At 49.4% G+C, this 15,882-nt stretch overlaps 1 protein-coding gene across 1 annotated transcript; it reads right to left on the minus strand.

The window, feature by feature from the left end:
* Positions 1–1,539: 1,539 nt before the first annotated feature.
* Positions 1,540–14,676, minus strand: C1RL (complement C1r subcomponent like). The gene is made up of 6 exons (XM_007089578.3): positions 14,253–14,676; positions 13,535–13,763; positions 7,382–7,571; positions 5,813–5,926; positions 5,601–5,675; positions 1,540–2,644 (listed from the first exon to the last, which is right to left on the minus strand). Exons 1-6 carry the CDS (start codon positions 14,351–14,353, stop codon positions 1,872–1,874), a joined length of 1,482 nt encoding a protein of 493 aa, XP_007089640.3. The 5' UTR covers positions 14,354–14,676; the 3' UTR covers positions 1,540–1,871.
* Between the last annotated feature and the right edge of the window lie 1,206 nt (positions 14,677–15,882).

Genomic DNA, 15,882 nt, shown 5'->3' on the forward strand with positions numbered 1-15,882 from the left:
GGTCTTCTCAGGTGGAGCCTGGACCGGGGTGTCCCGTGGTGCTGGAGGCTGTCTGTAGAAACATCCAGCCCCGGGCTGGGCTCAGCTTGGGGTCCGCAGGAGGTGCGGCCGGCAGGAAAGTGTGAGCAGGTGCATCACGATGCATTTGTTAAAGACCTGCTTCTGTGAAGTGCTCTCTCTCTCCTGTCTCCAGAGACATTAAAAAAAAAAAAATCACTCTTGGGGTGCCTGGGTGGCTCAGTTGGCTGAGCATCCCACCGAAGCAGGAACTCCCAGGGGGCGTCCGTAAGGATGTGGGGACTGGGTAGGGGAGATACAGGAGGTCTGGAGGACAATCAGGAGGTATCATGGTGTACCAGAAAGCAGACGGCCTTCGCTGTCCGGTATCTGCTGGGGGTTTGGGGCAAGCCACTTTCTCTCTCTGGGGTTCAGTTTCCTTATCTGTGAAATGTGGCCCGTAACACATCCATGGCAAACCTGGTGTGAGGAGTCGATGAAATAACATGGGAAGCACCTGGTGTGCGGCAGATGTCAAACAGAACGAACTATTCACTTCGGTAACTGCAGCTAGGAGATAGGGTGAGGGGTGAAGCCGAAACTTTGAACGCGGGAAGGTCCACGAAAGGGGCTTTGGAATGTTTCAGAAATGAAAGCATTTAGGACCACATCCCTCATACTCAACGTGAACAGGGGGATGAGAAGGTGACAGACTCCCAGGAGAGTACAGAAGAAGCCATGTCAGCAGGAGATGAAGTTTATTATTACTATTTACTTTATTTATTGAAAAAATTTTTGAATGTTTTTATATATTTTTGAGAGAGAGAGAGAGAGAGAGAGTGGGAGAGAGCAGGGGAGGGGCAGAGAGAGAGGGAGACACAGAATCTGAAGCAGGCTCCAGGCTCCGAGCTGTCAGCACAGAGCCTGACGCGGGGCTCGAACTCCAGGACTGTGAGATCATGACCTGAGCGGAAGTCGGACGCTTAACCGACTGAGTCCCCCCAGGCTTTATTTTATTTTTTGAGAGGGAGAGAGAGGGCGCAAGTGAGCGAGGGGCAGACAGAGAGAAAGAGAGAGAATCCCAGGAGGGAGAGAGAGAGAGAGAGAGAGAGAGAGAAATGGGGCTGGAGCTCACCCCATATGGGACTGGAGCTCATGAAGTCCCGTGAGATGATGACCTGAGCTGAAATCCAATACTTAATGACTGAGCCACCCAGGCACCCAGAAGATGAAGTTTAAAGACTGAGCCACCCAAGCGCCCAAAAGATGAAGTTTAGAGACTGAGCCACCCAAGCGCCCAGAAGATGAAGTTTAGAGACTGAGCCACCCAAGCGCCCAGAAGATGAAGTTTAAAGACTGAGCCACCCAAGCGCCCAAAAGATGAAGTTTAGAGACTGAGCCACCCAAGCGCCCAGAAGATGAAGTTTAGAGACTGAGCCACCCAAGCGCCCAGAAGATGAAGTTTAGAGACTGAGCCACCCAAGCGCCCAGAAGATGAAGTTTAGAGACTGAGCCACCCAAGCGCCCAGAAGATGAGGTTTAGAGACTGAGCCACCCAAGCGCCCAGAAGATGAGGTTTAGAGACTGAGCCACCCAAGCGCCCAGAAGATGAGGTTTAAAGGCAACCAGCTGAGATGTACAGGGATTCCTTGGGCGGAGCACAAACTCGCAAACTGGAAGGAAGGGAGAGGATGAAGAGGAGGGGGCCTTGGGAAGGAGGAGGAGTTCTGTCGCATGAGGGATAGGGCAGCAGGAGCTCGAATAGAGATTCTCTGCCCCCATCCCCGTCCCCGAGCCCAGTCCGAGCTCCCAACCCTCTCCTTTCGGGGTGGGGGCCTCCAGAGTTGAGGGTCACTGCTCAAGCGCCCCCAGGGTCAGTCCTTCCCCCCCATCACTCCTTTGATCCAGTCCAGGTAGTTGAGCACTTTGGTGTAGAAGCCATAGCCCTTGCCGCACCCGATGCCCCAGGATACGATGCCCGTGGCCACCCAGTGATGGGCGCGCTCATCCCATACCACATAGACGCCACCACTGTCCCCCTGGCAGACGCTCTGGTGCCTCGTCTCATCCCCAGCGCAGAACATGTTGTCCGAAAACACCTCAGACCTCTGCTTCTCTTGGAGCCAGGCCTGGCAGGCCGCCCTCGGGGCGACGGGAAGCCTGGAGTACTTCAGCTCGGTGGTTAACCAGCCCCTCTCCACGCCGAACCCACTGACATAGCCCAACATGCCGCTGCGGTAGAGGGTCTCACTGTCGGGGAGACAGACCGGGAGGAGGCTGGGCCCGAGGGGGACGCTGTGTTGGAGCTCCAGGAGGGCAATGTCCCCGTTGAAGTTGTGGGACTCGTTCTGGCGGTAGTCGGGGTGCACGACCACACGGCGCACAGGGTGACTTCCCAGCCGCAGCATCTCGTCTAGGCTTGTGTGGCCCAGGAAGACATCCACCCTCCGGTTCTTCCAGGGAAAGACGCTGTCCTTGGGATAGATGGTGTGGGCGGCGGTGAGGATCCACCTGTCGCCCAGCAGGGCCCCCCCTCCACGGCCGTAGATACTGGTGAAAGCTTGCCAGGGGAAGTTGCCCAACTTGGCTTTGGAGGAATCGAGGGCCTCCTGGTTCTGGGCGATGGGGGTGAGTGGCCGGCCACAGACTGGAAAAGAAGAGGGGTACGGGTGACATCAGCAGCTGCATCAGGATACATTTGTTGAACGGGGTGCCTGGGTGGCTCAATCAGTCGGTTAAGCCGTCCGACTTCAGCTCAGGTTAGGATCTCACTGCTCGTGAGTTCGAGCCCCATGTTGGGCTCTGTGCTGACAGCTCAGAGCTTGGAGCCTGCTTCAGATTCCATGACTCCCTCTCTCTGCCCCTCCCCTGCTCATGCTCTGTCTCTCTCTGTCTCTCAAAAAATAAATAAACGTTAAAAAAAAAAAAAGATACACTTGTGAAAGACCTGCTTCTGTGAAGTGCTCTCTCTCTTGTCTCCACAGATACTTAAAAAAAAAATCACTCTTGGGGTGATGAGCATCCCAGTCTTGATTTTGGCTCAGGTTATGATCCCAGAGTCATGGGACTGAGCCCTGTGTCGGGCTCCACACTCAGTGTGGAACCTGTGTAGGATTCTCTCTCTCCCTCTGCCCCTCTCCCCTGGTCTCTCTCTCTCAAAAAAATATCACTTATTTATTTTACCTTAATAATGGGATTAAAGGGGCGCCTGGGTGGCTCAGTCGGTTAAGCGTCTGACTTCGGCTCAGGTCATGATCTCGCGGTTCGTGAGTTCAAGCCCCGTGTCGGGCTCTGTGCTGACAGCTCAGAGCCTGGAGCCTGTTTCAGATTCTGTGTCTCCCTCTCTCTCTCTGACCCTCCCCCGTTCATGCTCTGTCTCTCTCTGTCTCAAAAATAAATAAACGCTAAAAAAAAAAAATAATAAAAAAATAATGGGATTAAAAATTTTAATTCCAGTGTAATTAATTTCACGTGTACAATATAGTGATCCAACAACTCTACACATTACTCAGTGCTCATCAGGGTGAACTGTACTCTTGATCCCCTTCACTGCTTTCACCCATTCCTCAGCTATTTTTTTAAAAAAATTTTAAAAATATAATTTATTGTCAAATTGGTTTCCATACAACACCCAGTGCTTTTCCCAACAAGTCCCTCAGCTATTTTAAAGCCACTTCTCTAGACTCTTGGTGGGGCCAGCCTGAGCACAATCATGCAGCAAGCCGAGGTTGTCCTCAGCGTCTGTTGTCTTTGTTTTCTGTGCCCTTCCTTCATTTTTTTATTTTATTTTTTTCAGTTTTTTTTTGTAATTTTTATTTATTTATTTTCAACATAATACTTAATTATATATATTTTTAATTTACATCCAAATTAGTTAGCATATTCTTCTTTCATTTTAAAAAAAATTTTTATGTTTATTTAGTTTTTGAGAGAGTGCAAGCAGGGGAAGGAGAAAGAGAGAGGGACGCACGGAGTCCGATGCAGGCTCCAGGCTCTGAGCTGTCACAGCACAGAGCCTGATGTGGGACTCCAACTCACAAACTGTGAGATCATGACCTGAACCAAAATCGGATCCTTAACCGACTGAACCAGCCAGGCGTCCCGACCTTCCTTCATTTTTAACATCTTCCACTATTACCGGCCCTCCCACCCACCCCCCAAAACAGTGCTCAGGCTGGCCCGAGAGCCTTCTGAGGGTCAGGAGTGAGACCTGAGAAGTTTGTTCAGACTGGGTTAGAAAGGCAATGCTTTGGACTCAAAAAAGTGGGTTTCAAAAACGGTGAACTTGAACCCTTGTATTTGCTGGTGGGTGTGTAAAATGAGGCAGCCACAGCAGAACACGGTCTGGCAAGTCCTCAAAAAGTTAAACATACAAGTATGATGGGACCTAGCAATTCCACTCACAGGGATAGACCCAAGGGAACAGAAAGCATATGTTTACATAGAAACGTGCCCACGAAGGCTCATAGCAGCACGATCCATAAAGGGCAAAATGTGGAAACAGCCCAAATGTCTTTCATGTGATGCATGGGTGAGCAAAAGGCAGGGTATCCCCACGACAACGGACTCCCATTCAGCCACCAAAAGGAATGGAATCCCGATGCCTGTTCCCACATGGCTGAGCCTTGAAAACGTGATGCTAAGTAAAACAAGCCAGACGCAAAAGGCCACATACTGTAGGATTCCCATTATAGAAAACGTTCAGAACAGGCAAATCCATGGAGACAGAGAGTAGATTAGTGGTTGCCACGGGAGGGGGAAGGGTAGATGGAGGTTCGGGGTTTCCTTTTGGGGTGATGGAAATGTTCTGGAACTAGTGGGAATGGTGGCACGAGCTTGCAAGCGTATTAAAAATGATTGCATTGGAAATTTTTAAACGGTGAAGGTGGTGAATCTTATGTTACATAAATTGTATCTTAATAAAGAGTCTTTAAAAAAAAATGGTGGACTTTCTGGCACTGTGACATCTAGGTAGGGAGATATTTTGGGGACAGAGAGCCTGTCTATGTATGCTTCAAGCAGACCATCCCAAGAGACGGGTTTCCCTTATTTCCACTCTGCGGACCCCTCTTCTCCTGTACTGTCCCACTTGATGAACTTCCTTCCTGCTTTTCCTTTCTCAGTTATCTCTTTTGTTGTTGTCGTTAATTTTGTTTAATGTTTTCTTTATTTTTGAGAGAGAGAGAGAGAGAGAGAGAGAGAGAGAGTCAGAGCGTGAGCCGGGGAGGGGCAGAGAGAGAGGGAGACACAGAGTCCGAAGCAGGCTCCAGGCTCTGGGCTATCAGTACAGAGCCTGACGCGGGGCTCGAACCCACGAGCCGTGAGATAAGGACCTGAGCCGAAGTTGAATGCCCAACCGACTGAGCCACACAGCCGCCCCTCCTTTCTCAGTTATCTCTTGATCCTGAAGAAAAAGAGACAAGATCCTTGCCTTTCCTTGTCTGGGCCCTCCTGGTTCCCCTTTCCCCCTGCACTTCTGCCTTTATCTCTCCCTTTCTACCCCAAGGCTTAAACCCCCGTGTCCTGCTCCCACAGGCCCCATGTGCAGCTGAGACTTCTTTGGGAAGTGGCCACCGGAGGGGCGCTGGCAGGTCACTACTCACCAGGTTCACAGCGAGGAAGCTCCTCCCTATCCTGTGTCTCCTTCCAGAGGCCCTGGGTTGTGCAGGGGAGTGCCCCTGAGGAGTGAAAAGACAGGAGGCAAAGAAACAGGCTCAGCCTTGGGAGGTGTGGGTGGCGGGCACCCAGAAGGCCTCAGGCCTCTTGGTGGGAGTGAGGCAAGTAGGAGCCAGTTCCCCAGCAGGTGAGAGCTTACCTGCCGGCACTGCCTGATAGTAGGGCTCCTGGCAGTGGTTCTGGATCTTGGAGGAGTTGTCTTCAGCTATGCTGATGGCCTCAGAGCCCCCACTGGGCCGACTGTGGTTCACCCCTGTAGGAAAACAGTGGTCATAAGGACCTAGAGCTGGCAACCCCGGGACCGATTCTGGCCCATGGCCATATTTTAGTTTGACTTACACAATCTTTTATTTAGAACAACCGAAATGGGGTGCCTGGGTGGCTCAGTCGGTTAAGCGTTCGACTTCGGCTCAGGTCATGATCTTGTGGTTTGTGAGTTCGAGCCCCGTGTCGGACTCTGTGCTGACAGCTCAGAGCCTGGAGCCTGCTTCGGATTCTGTGTCTCTCCCTGTCTGCCCCTCCCGCTCCCCTGATCGTGGTCTATGTGTCTCTCTCAAAAAGAAATGAACATAAAAAATGATAAATTTTGAAAATAACCATGATAAATAGGGTATAGGGAAACAGGTAGTTTCAGACATGGCTAGTCAGTATATATGAGCAAGACTTCTTTGGAGGGAAATTTAGCAATACCAAGATTTAAATTGCAAGCGTTTTTTTTCACCTAACATGTACACTTCTAAGAATTTACCTTCATACACGTGCTCAAGGTGTATAAACAAGGAAGGATACCCTTAGCAGCAATGTTTGTGGCAGCAAAGTATCAGTGGAGGGCTGGTTAAATACACTGCAGGCATCAATCAAAGGAATATTGTGTGGTCATTAAAAAGAATTAGGCAATGCTAACCACATGTACATGGGATGATCTTTAAGACATATTATTGTGTGAAAAATACTACATTTAAGACGTTTCATCAGGCAATCCTTTCCTTCCCTGTAAGAATATGTATAATTGAATGGCATAGATGTCTTTGGAAAGATACCAGGAAGTGGACAACAGGGTTGTTTCTGGACAGGGTAGCCAGGGACTAAGGGCCAGAGATCAGAGGAAGACTTACTTCTTATATTATTACCGTACTACATTAGTTTTATTCACCATATTATGTTATTTAAAAAAATTACCATGTGCTAGCATTATCTTTTCAAAAAAATCCGAGTTACCATTTGAAAATGTAGAATTTCACTTAAAAATCTGGAATTTTGGGGGTGGCTGGGTGACTCAGTCGGTTAAGCGTCTGACTTTGGCTCAGGTCACGACCTCACAATTTGTGAGTTTGAGCCCCACGTCAGGCTCTGTGCTGACAGCTCGGAGCCTGGAGCCTGCTTCAGATTCTGTGTCTCCTCCTCTCTCTGCCCCTCCCATGCTCATGCTCTGTCTCTGTCTCTCCATAATAAATAAACATTTTTTAAAAATTTGGAATTTTTGGCTTCATTTGAAGGATGAGATGATCTGTACGCATTTGACCTAGAAGTCTGCATGGAAAGAAGTGCTGGAACCGAGCAGCGGCTGCTCTTTGAATTGGGGCACAGGTGGGGCCGGGAGGGATCACTGGTCCCTGCCTCAGTAGTCACTCAAGCTTCCACCTGTCACTTCAGGATACTAGGGGCCATGGCTGTGGGCAGAGGCTGCACCCCTGGGACAGACACTCACCCACAGCTTGGTAGAGGGCCAGGAAGCCCCTGTGGAGGCCAGTAGTCCTGTCCTGAGAGGAGGCGGGTGCTCGGAAAGTCAGCCGCAATCGATTCCCTGGGGACACAAACTCCCTCTGACCAGGGGGGCTGCCGAGCGGGGAGCCCTGCTGCCCACAGAACCGGTTCGGATCCATCCCACTGGCTGTGATCTGGAAGGGGAGGGTGGGCAGGCAGGTGTGGGGTGAATCTGCACCACAGGGTCACGTCCTGGGTGTAGATTCTAGAAGGTCTGCCCACCTCTGGGGCCCAGAAGCTGTCCCTCGGGGAGATTTCCTCAAGTAGCTTTCTGTTGCATTACTGACGCCCAGGTTTCTTTCATCCATGACCAGATACCTCGCACATTTCTTTCACCTACCATAATTACCTCAAAGCCCACCATAGTTACCTCCTTTCAAGAAGCTCCTTGGGAACCCCAGGGTTTCTCCAAACAGTCCACTGGATTCTCAATTCTAAGAAGGCAGGAATTACATCTATTTTGCTCACCACTGACTCTCTGACGCTCCACATGGTACATAAAGCGCCACAGCCTTGAATCAACAAATATACAGACGTAAGTCCTTCCCATCCAGCCTCCTCCACTCCCATCACCTTCCAGTTCGGGTAACTTCCTAGGACCAACGTCTGTGAGGCAAAGACCCTTTGCAAAGACTGAGCCCCTTGGGTTCCTCGCTTTCCTGTTCTTCTTCTTTTGGAATGTTCCTCCACCTATACTCCATAAACTTAACTGTGGCCACTGACACGGTGTGAAATCTATGGACACGGTGTGTGTACATTGGCTATTGTTGCTTAATATGTTCTTTGAGCAGGCTGTCTCTGTTTCTGTTCCTTCTGGCTGCCTCCCCCCGGCTCAAATCCCTTCCTGTGGGTTCCCCAATCCAAGGAAGGGCACCTTGGAAGGAGTCCCCCTGGCCCATGCTTCGTGCCTAATCTCTGTTCTGGGTGCACTGCTCACTGGTCAGCTCATTTGATTTCTGAGCCTTCATGTTGGCACACATACTCTGGGCTCTTGCTAGCTCTCTGCTTCCTCATTCTCTCCGAATCTCGAATTCCCTTAAGACCCCATCCAGCCTGTCTCTTCATGGTCACAGCAGCTGGGTGGAAGTTGGCACAAAGAAAAGTTTTGTCCCAATGCTTTTGCTTCCTTAGAACATCAACAAAACTAATCTCCTTATTTCAGAGACCTACCTCTTGGGGAAGAAGCATTTTACCCTAGAAAACGGTCCTTTACTGATATACTTTGTTGTTAAATGCTCCAGTTTTCTTCTTCCCCTTCCTTACGAGCTGTTGGTTAACTAAAGTCACTTAAGAGTCTAACTAGCAACGTAGAATGACCCGGCTGAGAGTCATCAGACTTGTGTTAAATTCCAGACTTTGCTCCAACTCCCCGTGTGACATGGCGGGGGTGGGGTGGGTGGGTGGGTTTCTTAACTACCCCAGCTCTCAGTTTCCTCCTATAAAGCGAGACCTCCTATAAAATGGCCTGTAAGGCCTCTTCTAGCCAGGACAACATCATGCCCTATGATAGCTGTCCAGCATCTGCACGCGGAGCCACCTGCTCATTCAAAATTCATTTTGTTGTGTGTTCTACAGAGGCTTGGGTTCCACTCATTCTTTCGTTTAGTCCTTTATTTATTTTTTTAAGTTTATTTATTTACTTTGAGAGAGAGAACATGAGCTGGGGAGGGACAGAGAGAGGAAGAGAGAGAGAATCCCAAGCAGGCTCCACGCTGACAGCATGGAGCCCGATGCGGGACTCAATCTCATGAACCATGAGATCATGACCTGAGCTGAAATCAAGAGTTGGACGCTCAACCAACTGAGCCACCCAGGCGCCCCTCATTTATTCCTTTAATAAAGAGTTATTGGCTATGTTCTATGTGCTAGGCAATAGAACACCGTGCTAGGTGTTGGGGGGGGGGTATAGATACAAACACACAGTTCTGCTACCGAGGAGCCCACAGGCTCGCTGAGTACACTGACAAGTAAAAACGGAACTGAACTACAGGGTGTTGAATTCTGCATTTGAGGTGTCTGTGTGCTTTGCTCCGGACGCAGAGAGGAAGGAAGAGTCCTATTCCTGAGCTTAAAGTCCCTCATTGACAAGGGAAGAGTCAGGCCAAGATCACAACTGTCCGTGACTGAGAAGAGCAGGGCTCACGGTAGGTGCTCAACGGACAAAGGCTGAATTGAAGGAAGTATAGTCCCGACTGCCAGTTAAATCTGAAGCACTACACACACGCATTTATCTCCTCTCCCACCTCAAATCCCACCAACGTGACAGCAAAGGGATAAAATGGTATTACGCGAGCAAGGACAAAAAAGAGAGAGGACGACGTGACAGCAGATGAGAGCTGTCCACACTTTGGAAGATAGAATGGAGATGGACCATGGCAATGAGTCTGCAAGGATAGAAGCCAACACAGAGCGGGCAGATTCTCATCACACAACCCAGGGAGGTTCCAGAAACTGGGGTAACCAGGAGACCCTGAGGATGAGGATGAAGGAAGGGCTGATGGAAAGCCTATGCGGGGAGACCTCAGAACTCTGGATCCCTTTGCCCACGCTGTGCATCTGGGCAACTCCTCTGGCTCATCCTGGCAGATGACCTGAGCATGAGCCAGACAGCCTGGACTTGGGGTCCACCAGCACACTTGACGGAGGAGGTGAAAACCACGACTGAGAGCAGAGGGATTAGGTGGAAACCCACGTGTCAAACAATGAGATTCCCTTCTCTGCTTGTTTGCCAGAATGTTAGCAACCCTGAGCAGGAGGCCAGAGGATTCTGATCTGAGGTCGGCTGTCCCCAAGGAAAATACTTCTGCGAGCTAATATCTGGGAGGCGCCCAATAGCACAAATAGGTCACCGTGTTGATAACTCTATTTCCGAACCTGTCGCTGCACAAATTTTAGCCACCCACACAGAGAATCCAGTGCCAGCCAAGTATTTCACCCTTAAATATGAATGGACAGCCAAGGATTATCAGACATTATAGGATGGTTTCTAACACAAAAAACAGAGACCAAAACAAATGAACAATAAAAGGGAACTTGGGTGAAGCAGAGATAATACAAGGAACAGAAGAAACATTTAAAAATAATCCCCATAGAGGGAAAGGAGTAGATATTGCCTCAATGAGACAAGAACAGTATTCTATAAAAAGCACGGTTTGAAGAACGAGCTTTTAGACGTGAAAAAATATGTTAGCAGAAAAAAATTAATTAATATGTTATTTAAAATGAGGAAATCTCCCAGAAAGTGGAACAAAAAGAAAAAGAGACGGAAAACAGAACAGAATGGATTAACAAAACGAAATAATCAGTCCAGAATCTACAACAACTTAATCACAGGAGTTCCAGAAAGAGAAAATACAGAAAGCAGACATCTGGAACTTATTTAACAAATAATACATGACTGGTGGGTGGGGAGATAGGTGATGGGGGTTAAGGAGGGCACTTGTTGTGATGAGCACAGGGTGTTGTATGTTGAGTGTTGAATCACTATATTGTACACCTGAAACTAATATTACACTGCATGTTGACTAACTGGAATTTAAGTAAAAACTTAAAAAAATGATGAAGTGATGGAGAAGAAAAGTACAGCATAAGGAATGTAATCAATAATCAATAATATTATAATAACATTGTATGGTGACAGATGGTGACTACACTTATTGGGGTAAGCACCGAGCAATGTATAGAATTGTGTATTCAATATTTTGTACAATTGAAACAAAGATAACATTGTATGACAACTATACTTCAGTAAAAAAAAAAAAAAAATACAAGAACATTCCCAGAATTGAAGGATTAGATTTGAAAAGTCTCTACATTAGAGGGTGCCTGGGTAGCTCAGACAGTTAAGCATCTGACTTCAGTTCAGGTCATGATCTCATGGTTTGTGAGTTTGAGCCCCACATCGGGCTCTGTGCTGACAGCTCAGAGACTGGAGACTGCTTTGGATTCTGTGTCTCCTTTTTCTCTGCCCCTCCCCTGTTCATACTCTGTCTCTGTCTCTCTCTCAAAAATAAATAAACATTTAAAAAGGAAAAAAAAGTCCCTACATTAGGGGTGTCTGGGTGGCTCAGTCGGTTAAGTGACTGACTCTTGATTTTGGCTCAGGTCATGAACTCACGGTTGTGAGATTGAGTCCTGCATTGGGCTCCATGTTGGGTTCCATGCTGGGCATGAAGCCTGCTTAAGGTTCTCTCTGTCCCTCTGCCCTTTCCCGCCACCCCTGAAACTAACTAACTAACTAAATAAAGTGAACAAACACAAATAAAAATAATAAAAAGTCTCTAGGTTAAAAAAAATCTGTACAATGAGTAGAAAAAGACTCATATCAAGGCTCATCAGAATGAAAATTTAGAAAATTGGCAATAAGGAAAATGTTCCAAAAGTTCTGGAGAGAAAGAACTAAGGACCAGGAATCATAATTGTACCAGCCTAACAACACTAGAGCAAGTAGACAGTATCATCCAAATTCTGAGGGGAAATGACTTCCAACCCAGCAAGCAACCCAAATCAATTGTCCATCAATGGTGAGGGTAGAGCTGAGACATTCAGGGTATGTACGATCCTTTACAAGTTATTTTCTCTTGCTCTTTCTGGAGCAGAATGTTATCCCCCCAAATGGGGTACTATACCAAGAAGAGAATGATACAGGATTCAGTTCCAACACAGGACACGTAAAGGAAATGCCCAGAAGGAATGGTAGGGAACTCCCAGAATGCCTGAGGCTCTAGACAGCAGGGGACTCAGACTGAGGAGATAAATCACCAAGAGCTCTTCAGGGGTATGTCACCAGTACAAAGGAGGACTAGAGATTGAGATGTGTGGTTGATTGTGTCGATTATATAGAGAGGATATTTACTGTCCTGGCTAAGAGTCTGGGGAGATTAGTTACAGACAGAACTAAACAAACTAAAAATCAAATCAAAAACAAACAGAAAACCCCTAAAATTCCATGTGGTTACCAACTCCTGGGAGACCCAAAAGTTGGAGAAACAAGGACATAGAATTATGGTACACCATATGCTCAGAAGTGAATATTTTAATTGTTTTAATGTTTTCTTTATTTTTGAGAGAGAGAGAGAGAGAGAGTTAGAGCGGGAGCAGGGGAGGGGCAGAGAGAGAGGGAGACACAGAATCTGAAGCAGGCTCCAGGCTCTGAGATGTCAGCACAGAGCCCTAGGTGGGGCTCAAACTCATGAACTATGAGATCATGACCTGAGCTGAAGTCGGATGCTTAACCGACTGAGCCACCCAGGCACCCCTGAAGTGAATGTTTTAAAGTCAAGAGAATGCAAATAATGAGTAGAGAGTTAACTAGAAATGCTAATGGTGGTTGACAGGGATGACGGGGGTGGGGACATGTGGAAGGTCTAAGAGAGGTAAATAGAGTCCTCATCTTCTATAGTTAGATATTAAGTGATCAGATGCAAAAAAGTAACATAATAAGCATGCTATTTATACATATGGGCGTAAATGCCAGACGGAGCAGCTACATGAACTGTAGGTGCTTCCTCGGGAGGGGCAGTGGGGCTGGGAAGAAGGCTGGAGACGCTGTTTTCCTGATAAGCCTTGGACTACACTCATTTTTAAAAAGAACTATGTGCACGGTATTATTTCGATAGGAATAAAATTTAACCCAAGAGACAAGATAAGGGGCCATTTCTAGAGTGTTCTTATTCTGCAACTTGTATAGTCACCTCGTCTTTTGTGATTATTTACGCCCAGCCTCCTGATCTGACAGAGCCTGCACTCCACCAATACTCGATGGATCTTTAACGACTGATATGCGAGTCCCTGCTCTTTTACTCCAGAGTTTGGCGGTACTTGTGTGTCCCTCTGTACGACTTCCAAAGGCAGGGAAGTCTTTTTTGCTCTTTTGCTCTGTGGGGCCCACACGGTAACGCGGGCAGGGACAGGGCCGCTGGTTGAAGGCTGTGCCCTGGGGCAGATCCTGGCCTCCCAGGTAAGCTGCCTGAGCCCCTGACTTGGACTCTTCAGCCATCTTTTGCCATTCAGGGCACAGCCACACCCCCCTGCCTCTGGGCTCCAGGCCAGGAGCCTTCCTCCCCAGAGTCCCTCCAGGACCCCCACCACAGCTCACTGTGACAGAGTCCTGCCCGCAGTCCTGGGACGGCTCCAGGTCAAAGTCCTGGAAGACAAGTCTCACGGCGAAGCCCTCTGGAGCCTCGATGTCACTGCTGCTCTCTTGGCCTTTGACATATGGCTCTGGATACCCGGGGGATGTCAGCTGCTGGGGTAGCTGCTGGGCCAAGAGCACGGAGCCCTGTGTGGGGCAAGCCTGGAGGACTCCCCAGAGGAGTAGCCACCACCTGTGCGTGGGTGAGAGCAACATGTGGCCACAGAGCTGTGGCCTCAGTCCTTGGGGCCCCGGCACCTGCTGGCCACTCCCTCATTGTCCCTCCTCACCCCGAGCCTCCTAGCCAGCCTGAGCTTGGACTGTGAGTTTTCCACCATTGCTCATCTCCCTAGCGAGTCTCAATCAAAGTAGGGGGCTGCTCCCTGATTCAGCAAATTTCAACCCCCTCCCCCCCCCCCCCGGGATCTGAGGGAGCAATGGTGGTAGGAGGGAGGGACATTTTAATATGTTAGTTTCCTGGCTCGGATAGGAAGGCTGGGGAAGGCTGCTAGAGGCTACAGGCAAATTCCAGCTCCCTGGGCATTAATTGGCTGTGTGTGTGTGTGCGTGTGTGCGTGTGTGTGTCTGTGTGTGTGTCTGTGTGTGTCCCTGGGTCTGCCTCCCCCTCCCCCACCCCAGGGCCACTTCCCTTTCTTCCAGGCCTCTTCAAGGGCACACTCACATCTTGCCTTGGCAGCTTGTGGAGTGGGGGCTTCTCCAGAGGTAATTTCCCCACTCTGAGACCAGGCATCTGGAACTGGACATCTGGGAGGCTTGGCCCATGCCGGGGAACAGGAGGTGGGGCTGGGGAAGGCCTTGTGGGGGAGGAGGGAGAAGTTACTGGAAATGAGTTAAGTAATTCGCCACAGTTCTTTTTTCAATTCTCTGAGTTGCGCGCCACCTGCTGTCTGATTCAGGAATAGTTTGCCCACCACGATTTAGAGGAAAGACCTCTCCAAAACCACATTTGCCCTCAGAAGACATCGGGGGCTGGGGAAGGCGCTGACTCTTGACTCTTGTGTACTACTTAAAACTAATTTTTGCCTCATGCATGTATCACACGGTAGGGTGGCTCCCTGTGAGTTAAGGCTGTCACCTTTAATGGCCATATGTCTCCCTCCCTGATTTTTCCACTCATTTATGTTACCAGACTGCGTCTTGTAGAAATGAAAGTTTGTGGCCCATGAACTGGAGCTACTCCTTCCTCCTCTCTCCTCATCCAGGATGGGTGGGGGCACTTGCTGAGGTTGTCTTTTGAATTCTGCCCACAACCCCTGGGAGCTGCTTGTCCAGTGGGGTCATGCTGGGGCAGGTCTGGGGTCAGGCCCAGACTCACGCTTCTTTCGACAGATGCCAGAGGCCATGGCTGGGGGCAGAGGCCGCCCTCCCTGCGCCTCCAGGGGGGACACTCACCCATGGCTTGGTAGGGGGCGGGAAGCCCTTGCGGAGGCCAATGTTCCTGTCCTCAAAAGAGGCAGGTATGTGGACGGCCAGTATGCGGAGGACACAACTCCCACTGACCAGGGAGGGCTGCCCAGTGGAGAGCCCTGCCGCCCTCAAAACCAGCCCAGAGCAGCCCTGCTGTGATCCCAAAGCGGAGGGGTCGGGGCGGGGGGGGACAGGCAGACGTGGGGTGAATCTGCAGCACCGGCACAGGGTCCCGTGCTGGGCGTGGACTCCAGCCCCGTGGAGGGCACACCTCTGTGTGTGTGTGCCCCGTCTAGGCATGCCCACACACCTCTGGGGCTCAGAGTTATAACACATGATGGTTTTGTCAAATAGTTGGACTTACCCTTTCCCCCTCCATTCTGCTAGCCGCAAAGGCTGCTGTATGCCGAGAATGGTTCCTCACTCACTCCAGTGCTCTTGGTCCACTCTGCTTTCCAGACACTCTCCAGAAACCCTTAGGGACACTCCCAAGCAGTGCACTGGGCCAGCTACTAGCTCCATTAAGGCAGGGACTGTGGCTACTTGGCTCACCATCCCTGATGGCTAACACGCCGCCTACCCGTGCTCTTGAAACTTGACTCTGTGGGTAGAAGGTCCTTAGCCGGCTTCTTCTCTCCCCCTTCCACATTAACCCTCAAGTTCCCCTTCTTCCAGCCCCACTATCACCTTGCCAAGTGCTTTTCTGCTACCAGTCTTGGGGACCTGACTATTCCTGCTTCCCCTTCTTTTGCAGGATACTTCCCTTACCCCACACAGGCAACAAAACACACAGGGCTGTAACACAGCCATCTAATAAGAGAGTGAGAAAAATCTAAAGGTACAAAACATACTAAAAATGGTATACCTCTGTGATATTTTGTAAT

The sequence above is a fragment of the Panthera tigris genome, chromosome B4, assembly GCF_018350195.1.
Source record: "Panthera tigris isolate Pti1 chromosome B4, P.tigris_Pti1_mat1.1, whole genome shotgun sequence".
Classification (NCBI taxonomy): Eukaryota; Metazoa; Chordata; class Mammalia; order Carnivora; family Felidae; genus Panthera; species Panthera tigris.